Here is a 21959-nt window from a genome sequence, read left to right on the forward strand (position 1 = left end):
TTGCTGACTGACACTTTTGTAAAATACCATAAAAAGGAATTAACAGGAAAATGAGAAATTTTAAAAGACATACAAAATGCAAGTTCCCATTTAAAAAAAATTATTCTGGCAAACTGCCATGTAAGTGTATCAGTGCTTCTGCATAGCTGCCCCATTCACAGAGCACAGATGGGCCAGAAGAACCTCACTTGAGTAACACTGGTCTAGAGGATTGCTAGAGGATCCCTGCAATCTGTGTATCCTGCCTGTGGCCCCCTGAACTGTGTACTGATGAACTCCAAGGATGTCAAAATGAGCACGAAAGCACCAAGTCTTGAGCTGGACATGAACAGAGCTGTAGCCCGCCTTACTTCCCCTTGGCTTCCCCCAGTATGACTGGCTGAGTCCCTTAGAACCTGATGTACGTTTGGCATTTACCTTAAAGCACATACTTATCTTATTTAAAACGTGAACCTCTCACACACTGCCTTCCACCTGCAGAGAAAAAAAGGCCAAAGCTCCATCTGACTATCACTCGGGTTCTGCCCAAATGCATGGGGCTTGGGTGCAGCTCCCCCCAAGTCACTGCCCAGGAAGCCGCCTCAGCCAGGCGGCAGGACAGTCTCAGCCCAGGAATGCTTGTGGGAAAAGCAAGAGGGGAGACTTTGAAATTGGGCATTAAGTACAGAAGAAGATGAGGCATAATTGTTCATTTCCCCCACAAACAAATACATTTGTTTATGATTTTCTAAATACTCAGAAAAGCACATCATAAAGTACTTTTTGCCTTAATGCTCCCTTTAAAATCCCTAGTAACAATTTCATGTGCTCCACAGACACAGACCATGTAATTTATTCAGGAAAATTAAAACCAGTAATCTGGTATTCTGTGTAAAGATTTTTTTCCCCCTTGCATGTGCTTAAACAACATTTTTTTTTAAAAAAAAGAAAACAAATCTGCATGTGAAAACAGTCTTTAAAGTGAATTACTATTCCAGAAAATCAAGCTAAGAGAATTCCACTAATGTAACCATTTTCCTTTTTGTTCCTTTACTGATAAAAGAAAGTTATTCGGGGCATCTTCAACGAAGAGTTGAACGAGAAAGAAAATGTTCCACTGAGAAGTGTCCTGCACAGAAGGAGGTGGGCATTTTTCTTTGCATTATAATCTACAGTAACTTTATCTATAAATCCTGAACAAGAGATGTCCAGAATAACCACACTTCATAAGCTTTGCTGAGTTGGAGACATCTACATAGCAACAGTCTTTCGATGGGGAAACATTAATGCTTCTTACATTGGTGATCATCTGTAACATGAGCAATTAAGTACAGTACTAATGGACTGTGGCCAGGAGCCTGGTACTAATATTAAAAACTGACAGAGATGAATAGGTTTGGAGGCAAAACCAGGCTGACACAGACATTTTTATGAAGTGCTTGGACCTATTTGATTTAAACCAATCAGAGGCAAGTTTGGACCAGTCAGGCCTTCAGCGACAATGATGCATTCACAGGCATTGTACCATTCCTGCTATGCCTTACATAAAAACAACATTGATTCTTTTCAACAACCTGCACTTTCATTATTACACTCATTAATAAACCAAAAGTGCCCAACTAATATGCAAGTAACATTTACTGAGGGAACCGGCTACTTTTTTCTTGTTGGAAAATGAAAACATTTACTGGAAGCATGAACCACACTGCATGAAAAATACATCAGTGGATAAGGCATAGTAGATCACTCACTGCTTCTTCATCTTCTAGGAAAGCAAAGCTGGTGGCAGGGAAATAGGAAAAGGAGCCAGTCTCTGTATTAGAGTGAAAACAAGAGCCCAGGTGAACCGGCAGCAGAGGGGGCGCTCCAATCATTCCGATCTGGTTTGGAAGGCTTTAAACATTTCCAAGGGCATCTCCAGACTAGATGTGTGCTCACAAAACCCTGACCCTTTAAAACTCCCTGAACCTTCTGGAAGACAATGGCCTTTCACCAATCTAGTCATCTCTGTTTTAATTGTGTTAGCACAGCCTATAACTAGCAGGAATGAATGAAATCTGCCAAAATCACTCAACACAGTTGTAGTCAAGAGCTTCAGCCTTTTCTTTGACCAAAGCATAACTGGTTCAAGTCCCTGGACAGATCTGAGTGTATACTCTTCCCTTCTTTGGTAGAACCATCAAAGAGAAGTAAGACATCTAGCGCAGTGATTCGCAGACATTTCTCCCCACCACAGCACACAGGAGTACGGGTGATTCCTTTAGAGCATCATTCAAATGAGGGAGGGTGGCATTATGGTAAGTAGAGTCTGATTTTTTTTAAAAAATACCAATATTTGCAGATGATTGATTTAACTATTATAGATTACTAATTATTCATGACACCCCTTGTATCTGACCACAACAACGCAAGAGGGACTAAGATGGCAAAAGGAAGTGCCTACTATAAAACTCTTAGAGGAAAACACGGGCAGAACACTCTTTGACATAAATCGCAGCAATATCTTTTTTGATCCACCTCCTAGAGTAATGAAAATTAAAAACAAAAATAAACAAATGGGACCTGATTAAACTTAAAAGCTTTTGCACAGCAAAGGAAACCATAAGCAAAATGAAAAGACAACCCTCAGAATGGGAGAAAATATTTGCAAATGATGTGACCGACAAGGGATTAATCTCCAAAATATACAAACAGCTCATGCAGCTCTGTATCAAAACAAAAACAAAAACCAACCCAATCAAAAAACAGGGAAAAGACCTAAATAGACATTTCTCCAAAGAAGACATACAGGTGGCCAAAAAGCACATGACAAGATGCTCAACATCTCTAATCATTAGAGAAATGCAAATCAACACTATGAGGTATCACCTCATACCAGTCAGAATGGCCATCATCAGAAAATCTACAAACAGTAAATGCTGGAGAGGGTGTGAAGTAAAGGGAACCCTCTTGCACTGTTGGTAGGAATGTAAATTGGTGCAACCACTATGGAGAACAGTATGGAGGTTCCTTAAAAAAACTACAACAGAACTACCATATGATCCAGCAATCCCACTCCTGGCATATATCTGGAGAAAACCATAATTCGAAAAGATACAGGGGCTTCCCTGGTGGCGCAGTGGTTAAGAATCTGCCTGCCAATGCAGGGGACACGGGTTCAAGCCCTGGTCCAGGAAGATCCCACATGCCGCGGAGCAACTAAGCCCATGAGCCACAACTACTGAGTCTGCGCTCTAGAGCCCGCGAGCCACAACTACTGAGCACACGTGCCACAACTAATGAAGCCCGCGTGCCTAGAGCCTGTGCTCTGCAACAAGAGAAGCCACTGCAAAGAGAAGCCTGAGCACCTCAACAAAGAGTAGCCCCCGCTCGCTGCAACTAGAGGAAGCCTGCGCGCAGCAACGAAGACCCAAAGCAGCCATAAATAAATAAATAACTTATTAATTAATTAATTAATTTAAAAAACACAGACTCTTTAAAAAAAAAAAAAAGATACATGCACCCCAATATTCACTGCAGCACTATTTACAATAGCCAAGACATGGAAGCAACCTAAATTTCCATTGACAGAGGAATGGAGAAAGAAAATGTGGTACATATGTATAATGGAATATTACTCAGCCATAAAAAAGGACAAAATAACACCATTTGCAGCAACATGGATGGACCTGGAGATTATCATACTAAGTGAAGTAAGTCAGAGAGAGAAAGACAAATATTATATGATATCACCCATATATGGAATCTAGTTTTAAAAAAATTATAAAAATGCACTTATTTTACCATACAGAAACAGACTTACAGATATCAAAAACAATTTATGGTTACCAAAGGGGAAATATGGCGGGGAGGGATAAATCAGGAGCTTGGGATTAACGTACACACACTACTATACATAAGATAGATAACCAACAAGGACCCACTGTATAGCACAGGGAACTCTACTCAATACTCTACACAATGGCCTATATGGGAAAAGAATCTGAAAAAGAATGGATACATGTATATCTATAACTGAATCACTTAGTTGTACACCTGAAACAAACAACATTGTAAATCCACTATACTCCACTGTAAAATAAAAATTAAATTTAAAAAAAGAAAGGAAATGCAGATGCCAAGAATGGGTTAAGGACCGTGCTAATCACCCTGGAACAGCTGTGCTCCAACCTGGGTTTCAGGTTCTGTGCAGGGATTTCTACGTTGGGGGCCCCATGGGGCGCCCACAGCTGACTACTGTCTCTCAACTACGAATCCACTCTTCTGTGCTCCGCTTGGTGATGCTGGGACTGGGACAACATAAATTACATGTCTCTCTTGTCAGCTGTCTTCCTATTGGGGTTCTGCAAATGGGGCCCTAGCAGGCCAGGGGAAGGGAGAAGGGACCACCTTCCCTTTTGCTTGCTGTTCATTTCAGTGCCAACCCAACAATAACGTAGCACGGTGCCTCTCCTCTGAGCCCCTGAAGGACCAGTACTGGCTGGGCGCCTCTACCTATGAGGGATCTGAACCCCAGTTTGGTGAGGTCCACTCTCCAAACTTCTGGGTGGTGATAACCTACCTTCTTTTCTCTATTCCTTCAACCCTAGGAAACCTATGGTTACTGCCTCCATATTAGTGGACTGCTTCACACCAACGCTTGTTAAGCAGTTCCCTACAGTAAATTCTCTTTGTTGAATACTTAGTGTGGATTTTTATTTTCCTTCCTGGATCCTGACTGATACACTGACCAAACAAATTCTAGATTTGGAGCAGTAACCGACATAGCTTTTCAAAAAAATGTATTCCAGTGGGAGACCAAACCTTTATGAAGTCTGCTCCCAAGAATGAGAGAAGAAAAATCTCTAAAAATCTTTAATAATGTTTTTAGTTGCTAAAGTTGGAGGTATCTCTATTAGAATTTTCCATTTTGACTGACTGAAGGCATGTGGGATTCTGCTACTCCAGGAAGAGGTAAATCATAAAACAAAAGTACACAACCTTCAAAAGAACATATCTTGGCATTTCATTTAAGATTGAAGCTATTTTTATCCACACAACTGCTTGAGTAAATTAAACACACAGCCACACACACACACACACACACACACACACACACACACACACACACGTACCTAGTACTGTGAAATCCAATCCTTTTTCTATTCCAAACCTTATCTGTTTTTTGACCATGTGATGCTTTGTAATATATTTGATTAATTTTTCACTCTAACTAGGTGAGCCAGCTCACAGCTGAGATAACACTCCTTTTTCAAATTTTAATTGCTATCTGGTCCTTTAAGTGTGACGGTTCACATGTTGGGGACGTTTGCACATGGAGCTAAGGGAGGTTCACTATCATTAAGAAAAACTTTGCAAGTAGAGACAGTGTTGCTAATGAAAATGTTTTGATTAAAGCCTTGACTCATAATCAAAACAAGATGACTGTGGTACCTCAGACACTACCGAACACTCACCCCAGGTACCAGTGCCTTTTCGTACTAGAACTTCAGTGCTGTAAGTGTTATGTACAGTGAGGGTGCGGGCTTTTGTATTAAATACTGTGAGACATAACACTCACATTTAAAAAATTCGTGCAGTATATTGCAAACAATGCTATGAAAAGTAATAATTTGAATTCCTCTTATCAATTTTTTAAAAATCCTTTTCTGGATTATAACACTGTCAAGTAAGGCAATCTCTTGGGAATACTTTGTGAGAATTTTTCATAGGGTACTAAACCCAACTCAATTTTCTATGATTATACCTATAAAAACATTCCAAGTTTCACTGAATGGCCATACTAAAAGAGGCTCTGTGTTAAGTGCAATGCAGATAAAAATATAATTGGACTCAAAAGAAATACGACTAAGAGTTGATGTGTGCGGTGACATTATCTGAAGATGCATTTGTATGATCCAAAGACGGGTGTTAAGCGTGTGGGCTGAAGTTGGAACGGTAGCTGACTATGTGAAGAGCGACCATCAAATTTAGCACTTGTGTTTTATTTTTCAAAGGAGCAACCTAACTGGCCCGTTTGCTCAGCTGACCGTGTCTTGACTTCATTCCATCCACGGCCATCATTAAAACACACACAGACACACAGACACCTCTACTTGGATCTCACAAGCTCTGAATTTGAAACCATGAAGCCAAGTCGGTCAGCACTACTGCAGGGAAATGCCAGTGATAAGGAAGTTGTTAGGACCTAAAGAAATTAAGTCGGGGCTGGAAGTACAGAGCAAGGATAACGCGTGATTTACGCTAACTGGTCTTCAGCATTGTGGGTAACGCAGTCCTCATGCAAAGGGGAAAAATTCCTGAGGATACAACCCTCAGAGGAGGCCAATTTGGCATTATTTCTTGTTTGCATCATCATCACCTTTCTGAGAGAAGCTGAAATTATTAGAAAACCAAACCACACAGAGCTTGGCAAGAAAGGATTTCCTGGGTCAAAAGCATTAGAAGAAAAACACCAAGATGGGAAAAAACAATGGATCTTATCTGGGACCAATTTTCTTATTAAAGAAATGCTTACTTTTCAATATTAATACAGTCAACATTAATACTTTTCAATATTAATGCAGTTACACGGCAACCTCATAGTAACACCACAGACCCCAGAAGCTCAAAGTTTTCCAGAAGCTGAAAGTTCTCATAGCAAATAAATCTATAGAGTACAGAGAACATATTGAATAAACTATGCTTGCGGGGTGGGGGGGAGGGGTAAATATTATCAGGCAGGTGGTCACAGGATAAAACCAAACTAAAGGAACTTAATCTAATTTCATCCCTTATAACCAGAGAGAGCCATGTTCCCTAAAAATCACAAGGCAGTATGCAAAGTAAAATGCCAGAGGGATACTTTCTGTTTCCTAAAAGGTCTTACGTTTGACCAATTAACTTCCAAGTAACACACTTTTAATTAATCAGTGACTTTCCAAGAAAGGGTGCCTTACCTTTCATAATGTCTGCGGGTACAAGTGGCGGCACTGGTGCTCCCAGGATTACCGCCTAATTCATCATAAATATGTTTCCACTGACGGCGGGCTGTTATCTGAAAAAAGTGGCGATGAGAAATTTAATCTTGCATCATAAGAGATTCACAGTGCCAGGATTCAATACATATGCAACAGTCAGAAGAGAACGGTCTATTCTGGAAACCCAGAAACAGAGAAGTCCAAATGAATATATGGAAGACTTAACGGGCTTATAGTAAGATCTCACTTTTAGCATTTTTCTTTACAGTAAAAATGGAATTCTGCTTTGGGCTCTATATTTTGTCACCCTTAGCGCATTTTTATCTGAGGCATCTCCCTGGATATTCATGTACTTATTTGCCCCCAAGGTCCCAAACTTATACTCTGTTCCTTTATGTCATGTGATAAAGCATCAAAATAAAATAAGATTTCAGCTAAAATATATCTTAGTGTAGCAGTCTGAGTGAATCAGAACTAACATTACTTGCTTAAGGGAGATGGTAATGGGTGTCTGAGCACACAGGTAAAGACAGAGTTTTCATAAAACATGCTTTTGTATCTTCTGGTTTTTCAACTATTGTGATGTGTTGCCTACTTTAAAAACTAAAAAAAAAATTACTACACAAATTAATTAAAATGATCAAGTTGGTTATGAAATGTATAGTCATCTCAGGCTGTATTTTTATGCCAGCTCCTCTAACCATCAGAACAAAACCAAAATCTGAAACTGTCTATGTCGCAAGCTGTTTATTTTTCTTCACTTAGGTCAGGAAAATGGGATATCCATCAAATCCTATGAAAATTAACATATTCCAAAGTTAAAATGTAAGCTCTGTATTTTACTGAGTTGGGTGAATAAAAACAAACAGCTTGCAACATACCGAAAGGCATACTATGGTCTTGTTTTTTTTCTTTAATTTTATTTTTATATATAAATTACGATTTTACAAAATAACAGATGCATGATCTAGCAAATGATTAATTTGGGGAAACCACGTCATTTACTACATCTGAGCAATCTAGTGTTTCCTTGAAACTGGGAAGACCGAGCAAGTTCTGAGATCCTTGTGAACGTTTCTAAACAGGGCTCCAGGAAAACTCTGTTAGTGGAATGTGCAGGGGGCAGGGCGTGGCAGAGGTGCCAGTGGCATTTAAACAATCAGAACAGGAGGCTTCTTTTGAAAAACACCCGCAGAGCTGCCAGCGGAGTTCACTTAGGGGCTAAAGGCAGCAATGCGTGAAAAAAAATCTCAGCGTGCATCCAGGGGCTCTGTGATTGTGATCTCAGGAGGAGAAGGGTGGTTAAATATCATAGGGTAAATGGTACCCTTTCCATTTCAAATAAAAAGAACCCCTTCATTTCCATAAACCCTTCTTAACAGACACAGGTAGGACCTCGAGACAATGTGAGTTTTGCATTGTTCAATTTCCCATGAAGCATTCTCGAACCAATTTGTTTCAATAGTTCTTGTTAGCCTGAGCCACCTCTTAGATCTACTAGCAGGTATAACTAAAAATCCTCCTGTATCTGTAGCTTGGTTTAGATTATAATAATAAATGTTTTTTCAAGCCCCTTTAAAAATACTCAAAATACATATTTTGGTAATTATTTTATATTTAGTTACAATCTCCCTCCAACCTTTTAAAATATTACAGTTTCAGGCTGATCCATTCTGGACCTGTGTATCACAGAAGAATAAACAGGTTCCCCTTCTTCCAAGTATCTACCTTATTCCTCAAAGCCCTTAGAATACTGAGTCCCTTGAAACAAATCTCCATATTCCCTTCCCTCAGGTGAGGTGTGGGCCCTGGAAAATAGCCTATGTGTGTTCCTGCAATCACTTCAGAAAGAAACCATCACTCTTGTCATTCTTGTATCTCTTGTGTACACTATATTTTATATTTTGTAAAGAGTTTTCATATCCATGATATCATTTAGTCCTCCTATCAGCCTGTGAGGCAGATTATAGGAATCTCATTCACAGACAAAGGAAACAAGTCTCAGAGAGGTTGCACAACTTCCCTAAGGACACACAGCAGCAGAGTGGGAATGCCAGGACTCATACCGATGTCTTATGGTCCCAAGAGCAGACTTTTTTCCACTACATCAAAGCAGCCTCCAGATCAGAATGACCTGATGAACAGTGTAGCAGGGTGACGATATAGAACTCCAGGGGCCTTTTGCTTCGAAGGAAGGAGATAACTGTGGGACCCATGGCTTCTGCTACAATTTCTCAAATTCTCACTAGTGGGAAAATAGCATCGCTACGAGGTCAGCAAGAATATAAGGGGGTGGGTTGGGTTACCAGTGCTCTGAGATTTTACTCTCTTAAAGTAAAACCATTAAAACTGTGGTTCCTTCCACCCTGCCCACTTGTGTCTCTAGTTAGAACATAGGTTCACCATTAAGTCACGGATAAGTCCCAATTATACCAGAATCCATCCATTCACTCATCCATTCACTCATCAAACATTTATTGAATATCTCCCATTTGCTGGGTACTGTGCTAGCAGCTGGGTGGCAACAGTAAAAACCCAACACCCAAGATGACTGCATCCTAGTGGCAGATACCCAAAAATAAACAAATGACCAAATATATAAACAAAGTACTACTGACTGTGAAAAATATAATGAACAAGAGGCCACTGCTGACAGGGATATGTGTGGAAACTGGCCGTGTTCCCTACCCACAACCCATCATCCAGACTAGGGGATGCCCTGTTAAACACATGCCTATGACAGAAATGACAAAACTTCTTTGAGAATAAATAATGAATTATCAAAAGGAAAACCAAAAAATCTTCCTCACACTAGGATTGAAACTGTGGCAGCGGGAAGCCAGCATCAGTCACCACTTGGCATTAATAAACCATATGCGGCTGGCTAGGGGTCTGTGTTAGCCCCCCGCTAGCAGGTTCTGGTGTTTCAATACAGTTTTTACCAGTGGAGAAAAGACAAGGGCTGGGCCTTCAAGGAAGTGGGTTCTCAACTGTTTACTGAGCTTCCACTGGCCATCCTGGATGAATCAGGCCATTTTGAGATATTTTCTTTCCACAGGAAAGTCATAAAATGTGCTCTTTCCAACTGCTAAATGCTTTTAAGTACACAGTTCTCCTGGGTATACGTCTCTTATTTTTTTGTGCCCAGATGCGCTTTCAATTCAAACGCTGACCATAGGCTCTACAGCAAGAAACGTCTAAATCCTCGCCTTGTCCAAACCTACAGGGGGTCCCAGAGCCCTATGAGGAGAGAGAGGAGGACAGAGCTGGGACAGCTCCTGGGCGTCATGCCCCCACCTGTGTACCTCTGCCTTCTGTACTAATAGGCTTTCGTCGTGCCTAGGTACGCATTGGCTTTGGGTTTTTATTCTGTTGTCCTCTCTGGATGTGTGTAAGCTTTAAACCCAGTCTCAGGCAGAAGCAATGTCTGCCTCCTGGTATCTGGCCCCCAGCCCCATTCAGCTGGAAAGTTTGATCTAGCCACGGGGTTAGCTTAATCAACTCTCTCATAAAGCCTCAGGCTTCCTGGACATGTTCATGTTTCAACCTGACCTTCTATTATTTTAGGTTTTTAAGGATACAAAGAACTCTGGCTGTCTGTTTCCTAAAGAAAATTCATCCAAGCAGTTACTTCTCTTGGATTCCTGACATCAACACATCCGCTGCTGCTTACCATTCTAGGATGCTACCAGGTACAGAGGCTCGGAGGCGGAAGGGAGGGTGGAGGGTTGAGGGTGGGGTGATAGCATGAAAAGAAAGAGACGTCACCGCTTTTAAGGGTTCACAATCTAGCAGGATTCATAACGCCATAGAATTAACCACAAAGCAAGACGGAAAACTGAGCGGACCACACCCAGGTAAAGTAAACCAATCTAGGTGCATATGAAACTTAATCTCACTCTGAAGACACTTGATAGTTACTTCTTTCCCTAGTGTGGATAAGACCCAAGGAACTCTGTGAAAAGCACTCTACACCTATCATGTTCATGAAGTTTTCACTGCTTAGGAATACAGTCGCCCCTCTGCATCCACAGACCTCTGCAGATACCAAAATCTGCGGACGCCTAAGTCCCATATAAAATTTGCATATAACCTATGCACGTCCTTCTGTATACTTTAAATCATCTCCAGATTGGTTATACTACTGAATACAACGTAAATGCTATGTAAATAGTTGCCGGTACTTGGCAAATTCAAGTTTTGCTTTTTGGAACTTTCTGGAATTAAAAAAAATTTTTTTTCTGATCCGAGACTGGTTGAATTTTCGGATGTGGAACCCACAGATACAGAGGCGCAGATACAGAGGGCAGACTGTACAGTGGTTTTCAAACTGCTTTTTAGAATTCAGGTGGTGTTTTAAAAGGTGGCGTGAAACTAACTCTCAACAATGCTAATCCCTGCCAAGAAAATGGGCCCAGTGAGTGGGAAAGGAATCTGTCCCTCCCATAATTTTATTTGATGAAAATAGTCTGTCACTTAAAAAAAAAAATTGGAAACCTATTTAACCCAAGGCACAGTCTTGGAGGCTTTATATTTCCTACCTTTGAGGTCTCTAGGATGAAATAATTTTGGTATTTCTGTGGCCTGGTGAGGAAACAGTCATCAGAAATCTTTTAGGACAACAGTGCTTCCACTATTATATTAATTGTAAGAATGTGTAGGACGTTACGAAGTCAGAAGGAGAGTTTGCCTGCGAGCAGTGTTGCCCAGGCTGCTGTCAGAAAGCCTTTTTCCTCAGGACACCTTGAGGGTGGACTGCATTCAAGGAAGATGACTTTTTTTTCCTGGTAGTACTCCAGGAACTGGAGCCTTTCAAAGCGATATGACATCATCTTTGGCCTCGAGAATTCTGAATTAAGCAAGAGGCTTTGTCTGTCCAGAGAACTAGGGTTAGATTCAGAGGATGTCTTGAAATGATGTCAAAGCCAGCATCTGATGTCAAAGCCTAATCCTTCCAGCAAGAAGACAAGTGACTTCTTCCAGTTGGGAAATAATGGTCCGGTCTCACCCATGGGGCGAGGCGGGGCTGTGAGCTGACATTCTTAGAAGGCAGCAGTTGCATGGTCCTCCGCCTCTAGGATAAGATTTACTCAAGACCCATTTCCCGACTCAACCTCTCTCCAAATATTGCCTCTGGCTCGCCATCAAATGTTTAGCCAAATGGAAATCACTTTAGCAAACCATCATCAACACGCTGCATCCTGGTAATACCCCAAGCTACTCTGCAAGCTTTAATTGCTTCACCAGACACTGAAGTGAAGACCTCCTTAGGTCATCAGCAAAACTTGATTCAGTTCTGCCTCTTCCACGGTAGGTGACCCAGACTCTTAAATGTCTGGAAGGAGAAATTGGATATATGACTGTTAAAGAAGGGTCCTCATTGCCAACCAATCAAAAAACCAGTATACTGTTTTTTAGGAAATCAAATCCATTCAATACATTTATGATCTCTAAACCTAGGGGTGCAGAGACACAATATACATTTCTAGCAGAGGCAGAAGAGGCCAAGAGAACAGAATATAGCCATTAGTTGAACGCTGTAAAGGCTTAAAATAGAACTTCTGCTCCTTTTTTTTTTTTTTTTTAATTCAATTTGAGGGTTGTGAAGGACTAAAATGAAATAATCCGTAATCCTCAATTCGAAACAGAAGGTTTGGAATAGTTTATAACCACAAACAAAAACAAGCCAATTAAGATGGCCTCTTTTTATAACCAGAAGGAATTCCAGAGAGATGTCTTTATCCAATCACAAGTTAACAGCAGAAGAAATATATCTACACATTTTAAACTTGCAATTTTTTACTATTACTGAGTATTTACATCTTCCAGACTTCTTGACCCATCTTCTAAGGTCACACATTTTTCTCAAGAATCAGAAAATCTCAGCTAATAGTTAGTATATCTGGTAAGGTTCATGTTAAGTACAAAGAAATGACTGAAAGATGCTACCAATGAAGGTAGGTTATTAGATCTTTTTTTTTTCCAAAACATCACCCCAAATACATAAAAAGATACATAAGAGACTGCTGGGAACGGAAGGCACAAAGAATTTATAAATCTCTTTCTTCCCAGTGATACTATGGAGGTTGAAGTAATTACGCACAAAATTCTCAGCAATTCAGAATGTGAAGAATGCCACGATGACCCCATTCAACTCATTTCATCTCCCCGTGCCTCAGTTTCATGTGGAGCAGGGCAAGGATCTTTTTCTGCACAAAGGCCAATTCGTGAAAAATAAAAAAGTTGGGGGGCTACACTTTTCCTTATTCAAAATGAAAATGGCTTATTGAGTCCCAATTTAGATTGCCACTTTACCAAATGAAAAAATATTCGTTGGAAACTTTGTGCTACTTCTGAGCCAAGGAATGTTAATATTCTGGCATGTTTATCATGTTTATTTAGTACTAGCATGAAGACAACATTCTAATCTTTGATACTTGACTTAGATGGGGGCTTCTGAAGCTAGGAGTCATGAGGTGTAGTAATCATTGTTACCATTAGCTTTGAATTAACATAATCTGGGCAGTTTAAAAAAAAAAAAAAAGGATTCTCAAATTCTCAGGCCAGGCCCCACCCCAGAGTTAGTATCTCAGAGACCTAGAAAACTACTTACACTTTAAAGTTCCCCATTGAAAATTTGAGCCCCAGTTCTTGAGTAGCCTCTGGGAAGCCTTTAGAATCTTCTTCACTGATCTCGAAGATTCTAAGATCTCTTTTGAGCTCTAAATGACAAGTCTACACTTGCTTCCGATATCAGATAATCTCACAGATAAGTATCCCCTAGTAAGGCTGTGATGACGATAAGTCCTCAGACTCTGGACATTGTTCATACATCTCCTGCACTGACTTCAAAACTGAATCCTCATTGAGCATCTCATGGTTTTATTAGTCAAAATATACTAGAGAAAAATGTTTTCTGTACTTCACAGGTTCAAAAGCTTAAAGGTAGAATGGGAGCGGCAAATTTAAGCGCCTGCAGGGCCAACAGGTAGTATGAGGCGTTTTTTAAAAAGGAAGGAAGGAAGGAGGGAAAGAAGGAAAGAAGGAAAGAAAGAAGGCAGGAAAAATCCCACCAGTTGGCTTCATTCAGTTTATGGCCCCAAATAGATTTTATAGTGAGATAGCCACGTAGATTCACTGCTTGAGATGAGATGAAAAAATATGGCGTATTGTGAAGAGTGGCAGGGACCCACCAAAGGATGAAGGAGTTGAAGGGTGAGTGGAGAGGGAAGGAGGAAAAGGGCCACCCCACAGGTCACCAGTCCTCTTTGTGGCTTGGCTGCAGAGACGTGAAGCACATAACCAGATGGAAAGCGGATGCCAGTCTGGTCTTGCCATGTTCACCCATCCCACTCACTCTCTCCTCCACTCCATCCAGCACGACACAGTGCAGGAAGAGTACGTGGCAAAACGTAACACTTAACTTGTTATCAGTCTTCATAGCTCCCAGCCCCATCCCTCACTGCCTAGCATCCAAGGGCCTTCTTCCCTTGGTTCCATCCTTCTCTCTGGATTCCTCTTCATGGTCACTTAGCCCCACCACCTAGTGACTCTACTTTAAGTTACAAACTCTCTATACCCAGCTTTATTCTACCTACATAGTTTGTTTCCCCATCTGATTTTCTCTTCCAAGAAGGCCATGATCTTTCATGTCTAAATTCCATCCGTTCTCCAAAATTCTGCTCAACTGGCATCAGAGCCATAAGTCTTTCTTCCTCATCTCTAAACGAGGAAGTACTTTACCTGAACTGGGCACTGATCTTTTTTTCCACCTTGTCTTATAATTACTGCCTTTCCTGGATGGTAAGCAACTGGAACCCCTGGCCTAGATATTTTTATGTCTCCCAGAGTGTCTAACACAATACCTTATACACATAAGACACTCAGTAAATATGTGGTCAGGTGATCTGCTGATTGTGTGATTCATTCATTCATTCATTCATTCATTCAACAGAAGAATAATCACTGTTCAACGAGTATTGCAAATGCCTTGAGACTCATCAGAAGTTTCTTTTGTATTTTCTACACCACTTTGCTATTGCATGTTAAAAAAAAAAAATCCTTGTGCAAATACAGAAGATACAAAAGCAGGAAAAACTGATTCTGTGAAATTTGCTGGCACTCTCCCTATCAGTGAATAACAAAAAATTCCTGGGTTTGAAAAGACATTCATAATGTTGTGCAATATCATGTAACTGCCTGCAGTCACAGTCTGTAAGAATGTGTATTCCTATTCTGAACATTAAAGGTTAGGCTTAAAAGTCTAAGCTATGGGGTTGACTCCTCAATTTATGAGACTAACACTGAATAAGTTATCAGCTTTTTCACATGCACAAAAGCTATAATTAGCTCAAGATTTTGCAAAACTATGAGCCACAGTGGGAAGGAGTCAAACTCCCTGTCCTATCAACAGATCCAACCAAGTGAAAAATTACATTATTTATTTTTCAATAGGGCACTTGGTAAAACAAATATTTTAAGCAAATTCATGTCTATGAAGTGCACCTTTAAATGTAGTTCATATGAGTATTCGATTTCCTTATGAAAACCTATGCACTGCCCATATATTAAATAAGCATTTTACATGTATATAGACTCACATCAAAGAATTTTTAGTCAGAATTCACAGCAGGTATCTCCACATTAATACCAGATTACGTGAGTCACATAACACTTGCTATCTTTTCCCATCCCAAGCCCCTGACATCACACCCTTACATTAGTTTGTGGAACAATATGCTATATCTGGCAAGAAACACTCATTATTTTGGGTTAAAATGAATTTCATTTTCTTGACTCTGTGTCTCTTACTGTCATTTTACTACGATACAGGGACATACCCCAGGTTACTCTGTAAGGAAAGAAAAAAAAATAATTTCTTCTTCAATTGTAGAAGAACCTGCACAACTCAATCTGATCATTGTGTGGAGGAGAAAATCTTTCCAATGACGACATCTTCCTGTGTCACTTGATTTTATTACAGATGTCATCTCTGCGTGCTATATTAGTGCAGCTCTCTCTTCTTCTTTCAAGATTTTAATCTGAGTCTGTTGCTCTAACATTTTATCAGTTCAAAATACATGCTGTAAACCTCCCTGGCCATCAGATTTTCCTGTGAGCTAAAAATAACCCGTTCCTGTCAGTTAGAATTAGCTGATAAAGAGTGTCAGAGCCTGTTCTGAATAAGTTTGATAACTTCCTGTTTATGCGGCACTGACCCTTGTCTAATAAAGCTTCTTTGCCCTAGAATGAGAGGAGATTCTGCTGCATTCTATTCCTTAATGGCCAATACTGATTACTTCTGAAAGCCTTTAATACGTTTCCCATATTAGACATGAACAGATGTCAGGTATGTTGCCAAGGGAAATTTCTTTTATGCAATCTTGGCTTGTTGTACAATAATAGCCCTTTCTCAACATGGGAAAAAATTACAGACCCAACTAATTTCCCTGACAGGGGAGAGTTACATATGTTTTCCACTTGTAGTTTTTACGACAAGTTTACAATTTTGCCAAAGCTGGAACTAATTGGGACTGTTTCCAAAAGCGGCCCAATAAACCCCCAAAAGTGTAGAGCCATTTGAAAAGGCAAGTCAGCGATGGTTTGCTTTTGCATTTTCTCCATTTTGGTCACAGCAGGGTGCGGGTGGGGGGTTAGATTGCAAAACTATTTCATTTAAGTCGCTTAAACACTTACTGTTTCATATCCTCCCAGTTTTTGAGCAGCTTGAAACATAGTCCAAAGGTTAACTGTTAGAGGGACAATAAGTATTTAGATAAGCATTGCATTAACATATTTCCAAGAAATGTCAATTAAAACATTTTGCTTTGTTTTTTTCAATGAGAAAGAGAAAAAAAAAAAAAAAAAAAAAAGAAGTACTAAACGTAACCCAGGGAGCTAAGTTCTTAGGAAACAATTTGCCAAAGGGTGTTCAACAACAGGATATATTAGTACCACTTAAAATATTTCTTAAGAAACAGTCACAAATACGGAAATAGTTCTACTTTTAGGATAAAGGACAAACACAATTTTTAGTCCTATTGCCATCAGCAGACCAAGGGAAGCTAAGTTACAGCCTCCTTGGGAAAAGAGGGGGATTTCAAAACGGGGGTTGTTCTTGTAGGACCCTTAGAAAGAAGCCATTGACTAAACGGTAATATATAATGCCTCCTTCAGATAAGAACTCTCCATAATCAATAAATAACAACCACTTTAATATATGATTAGCTTCTTAATAGAATGTCTGATGGCAGCACTATATTAAAAGCTCATAGCATATTTCACTAGCACATGGTACCTTGCACTGAGAAGGAAAACAGCTATTTCACCCTTGAGGCTGCAGTGATACAACAGATCAAAGGAAAGGAAGATACTGGTTCACAGAGGAATTGAGTCATTTGTCCGCTCAGTCCCCTAACTTGCCTGTGTGATGTTGCAAATTTATATTTTTAAAAACAATTTTCTCTTCTCAGGGCATGCATGTGTTTATGCTATTAAACATCTACGCCAAATTGCTAGCAACCCTGTTCATTTGTACTAAATACCATGGAATGGGACTGCTACGGATTTGATTCTTTCACAAGAGGGGAAAATTGAACTTCAAGTAATTCCTTGGTAAAGGAAATGAAGAATAAAATTAAAATTAAAAAAAAAAAAGAAGGCTCTTTGACACAACACGTTCGAAAAGCCTCATTGAACCCTGCACTATTTCAAAGCTATCAAGAGCCCTGCCTCAGCCTTGATTTAATCTGAACCAATGCATAATGCAACAAAGCTGTTCATAGTACATTAATTTTACTTCTATTTCAAGCAACCAGTTTTCAGACAAACATTGTAATCATTCGTAGTTATGTAAGTTTATAATGGCTGCGAGTGTTCTCTTGCAATCAGTGCCAGTTGCTATTAGGTATGTAAATTGTTATGTAAAACATACAGGTTTGACATTCTTCATCAAAATGACACATGGTTTTAATCTAGGAAGATACATTTGGAGAAAATACTATTTCAAGCCAGGGGCTCATCGCTTTGTGTGCCACAAAGTCCAGACAGAGGCAGTATATATATTCATTTGTGAAATCAGGACAGGGTCTGGGTTTCTTCTCTTTTTATAAGGAATTCTGCTCAGCTAAGAGTTCCCTGTTCTACTTTAAAATATATGATGACGCTTACATGTACATGTCAAAGTAATTCAAAATTGGGCCCTCGGTTCAAATTTGTGTATTTCTTGTTTCCTCTGAAGTCATCAGGTTTTTGTTATCTCCTAACAAATTTTGGGGCTTAGGAAATATGTTTTCTCTTTGTGCTTGTTTTGTCCATCTTTAAATGTCCTCCTTTTAAAAGCTGTCTCTTCAGGCAACATCTGTGCCTGATAAAGCTACGTCATATTATTATCTCAGAAGAAAGGCGTTACAGACACTCAAGACTGACAAAACAGAAAATGAGAAACTTTCAACATGTCTATTTCCAGTCATAATCAGTGGATTCGAGCCTATAAATATCTCACTGCAACTGCCCCAGAAGGGAACAATATCGCGGAAAGAGGCAGGGGGAAAAATTCCTGGCCTGGATGATTTGTGGATTTAGTATAAACAGAAAGCATCATCCCCAGAATAGGATTTCAACATAATCCTGAGTCAAAATTCTTTTTTCCCAATTCAAAGAATCTGAGCGCTTTTGATATTTCAGAAATGAAAACAAGTATACTTACTCTGTTTAAAACCTAAATACGGTATCCGTTCTATTGGCGTCTTCCTTTCTTTCATGTATTTGTAAAGTGCCACCAGGAAGGCCTGCTCGTCTGCCCTGCACTCTTCACCAATTCCAACCTTGGGTTTTTCTTCATTGGAGACTTTTTTGCAGTTATTATGGTTATTCTTCGGCTTGGTCAAGGCTGACCTGGCCTCACATTTCACCTGGAAAAGGGAAAAAAAACACGCCACATCAAATCAAGCACAGCTCTGGAACACTTACAAAGACATAGCTAGGACAGGAACCAGTCAACTACCCTTGCCCTGAAATAGCTCTTAGAGGCACCGCTGAATATGAATTGTCTCAGACCAGGAGATGGTAAATTTCTGTGACGGGCCCGAGAGTAACTATGGCCGGCTCTTGGGCACTATCGTCTTGGTCACAGCTACTCAACTCTAGCACGAGAGCCGTCCCAGACAATATGTAAATGCATGCATGAGGCTGTGTCCCAATAAAATTTTATTTATAGAAACAGGTGGCCAGTGGGCCATGGTTTGCCAACCTGTGCCAGCCTCTTTTAGACTCCTTACAAGTATGTTGATACGAAACCAGAAACAGTGTTTGCATCTACTTAGGACCATTCTCCCGTCTCTTTATACACTTTATTTTCCTAAGGGGCACCATCTGTTACTATCATTGAAGGAACCCTGCGTTCTTAATAACAGTCCCATGTTTCGCACTTTGTATCAAAATGAAAGGCAAGTGCATTTCTTCATAGTAAACTTATCTTGTTGCCACTCTTCCCAGCAACCTGGAAAAACAGGTCAATGCTGGCAGATGTTGGCATCAGGAATACCAGCAAGGTCTCTGCTATCTGTCACCCGAGGGTGATGCCCAGATACACCCTCAGTAGGAAACAAAACACCTCACTCTTTAAGGAGGGTGTCTCACTTTTCAGTCAGCTCTGAGAATCTCATAGATGCTAAGTTGCCACAAAGGAGAAAGTAGAGGTCAGCTAAAAACCCAGGAAGAGTAAGTGAAAAGCTCCATAATTAATAAATAAATGACAGTAAATGGGCCAGATGTTCTTCCCTCCACACTCCAGGCAAATATGGAGCTCGCCACACGGAGCAGCTAACCTCCTATTCCCTCCTCACTGCCACCTTCTACAAGAGGCTTCTACAAGATGGTTGTTAAATATAACACTAAGTTGCTGAGCTATCTTAATTGTCAAAGGGGGAAGTACAAAGGGTCAAGCTCCGAGTTCAAGTGAGCCCATGGGGAATGTGTACATTCCAATATTCTTTACATCTCCCGATCTAACGTCGGAGAGAAGAGGATGATTGCCCAGGAAATGTTATGAATTAAAATGTCCCACACATTCAACAAGGTTTTCCATTTCAGATTTCTGACCCCTCTTATTCTTTCCCTTCAGATTCTCCTTCCCAAGCGCTAAGAACATAAAAGGATACACTTATTTATTAAAGGGGAACGTCTCCTCTAAGAACATAAAAGCCTACATTTATTTATTAAAGGGAAACAAACGTCTCCTCTGCAAGGGTCTTCTTTATTGTTTATTCTCTCAAATGGACACACTAGTTTAATATCTCTAGAGTCCTGGAAAAAAATAAAACTTCCTGCACAACTCAATCAACTGGGCCTCTAGATAAGATTTTAATTTTTAAAGATCAGTGGAAGTGGGATGAAAACATTTTTCCATACGGGATTTCTTCTTACAGTATTTTCAAACTTTAGTACTTTGTAACATTATATTAAGGCAAGCATCCTGGGAAGCTTTATATTGTCATCATTTTTCACTGTCAAATTTCAGATTGTTGAGTCTACAGTTCTGATGAGATCCGTAACTTAACGGCTCTTTGAAATCATAAAATCACTCCAGTTCTGATCTGTGTTGCTCTCTGGCCTTTTTTCAGTGCTCACTAGCAGCCAGGCTCTATTCTAAGCCCTGCTGTGGCCCTATCTCATTTCATGCTCACAACCCTAATGGGGCAGGTTATTACTCTCCTGTTAGGGAGGAGGAAACAGGTACAGAGAGGATGGGTAACGCATCCAAGATCACAAGATCACGTCCAGGTTAGTAAGCGGTGAGTTTGGAATTTGAACCCAGGTACTCTCACTCGATGGCTTGTGGTTTTAAACACTGTATTTTACTGACACTCATAAAAATATTAAATTGGTAGTCAAAACATACTTCCAGTTAAAGAGCATATCTTATCACTAGGCATTACAAAACCTACAGCTTAGAAATGTGATTTATCAAATGAGAAGTTGAAGATAAAACTCGGTGGTTTCCAAAGTGTAAAAGGGCTCCATTCCTTCCATTGTGTGTTGAGCAGAGGGAAGGAAACCAGTATCAACGGAGCAGCTACAGTGAGCCAGGTAGAGCGTCCTGGGCTTCACACAGTCTACCTAATGTCCACAAGAATCATAAAAGGGAGGTTTTGAGCCCCATTTCACAGTCGAGGAAACTGAAGCTCAGCGGTGTGTATTTTAGCGTGTGGCTAGTGTCAGGTAGAACCCTGCGTTGACAACTCAGGTCTCCCACACTCCAAACCCATCTTTTAAAACCAGGAGTAGATGTCAGTTTTGCATATTAAAACAGGCTGAGGTCTTAAATCTGCAGTGATAACGGGCCACTTATTTATATTGTTAGGTCAGAAGTGCCACTGTTAAGGGAGTATGAGGTTTGCCCCTCAGCGTCTAGGGAGCTGCCTCACCCATGCAGAAACACCCAGAAACAGAAGGAAAGCACAGAGGGCGCGCACAAGCCCGACCCAAAGTCATCCAGACCCCACGATCACAGGGGAGGCTCCAGGTGATACTGGGCTGCCACCTACTGAGCTGCATCCTGAAAGTCGGGGCGCTTCTCTTGGGGGCCAGGGGCTTCGTAAGACATGAACAGTGCTTTCTGTTCTCAGACTAGCTCCCTACGTTTCTTCACTTAACATAAATGAGCTCTTTAGGGTATTATTCTGTTTCTGGATAGGACCAGGCCAAGTTCCTTTCTACATTTTTTTCACACTTACCGGAAACATTCTCAGCATTTTAAGCTACTGAAATATGACACGGGAGCTAGTCTTCATGCTGACCTTGAGAAAGCCCAGCCTTTTGATGGTAACAGTTAATTTACTAGATCTGTTCCCCCCACCCTCCGCCCCCCCAAGACCTGAACACCTTACACTTGTTGAGTTCACTAAGAGCTTTGGGGTTTCCAAAGTGATTGAGGAAGTGCTAATTAAAGAATCCACATTTAACATTTTCAGTGAACCACCACCTATTTGATATTAACCACATCCTTTCACTGGATTGAGT

At 40.4% G+C, this 21959-nt stretch overlaps 1 protein-coding gene and 1 long non-coding RNA gene across 5 annotated transcripts in view; both read right to left on the reverse strand.

Moving 5' to 3' along the window:
- Window positions 1-21959, reverse strand: part of LOC309635829 — a 501182-nt gene that overhangs the window by 320006 nt on the left and 159217 nt on the right. The window lies entirely within an intron of this gene.
- ARID5B (AT-rich interaction domain 5B) overlaps window positions 1-21959 on the reverse strand; it is a 188136-nt gene that overhangs the window by 20280 nt on the left and 145897 nt on the right. For all 4 annotated transcript variants that reach the window (XM_082407414.1, XM_082407415.1, XM_082407416.1 and 1 more), the window contains 3 exons: window positions 18646-18850; window positions 16635-16687; window positions 6918-7015 (listed from right to left, as the gene is read on the reverse strand). In XM_082407414.1, the coding sequence (XP_082263540.1) occupies window positions 6918-7015; window positions 16635-16687; window positions 18646-18850 (356 nt within the window). The remainder of the gene's footprint in view (window positions 1-6917; window positions 7016-16634; window positions 16688-18645; window positions 18851-21959) is intronic.

This window comes from Balaenoptera borealis, assembly GCF_965194805.1.
Source record: "Balaenoptera borealis genome assembly, chromosome: 10".
In the NCBI taxonomy this organism is placed as follows: Eukaryota; Metazoa; Chordata; class Mammalia; order Artiodactyla; family Balaenopteridae; genus Balaenoptera; species Balaenoptera borealis.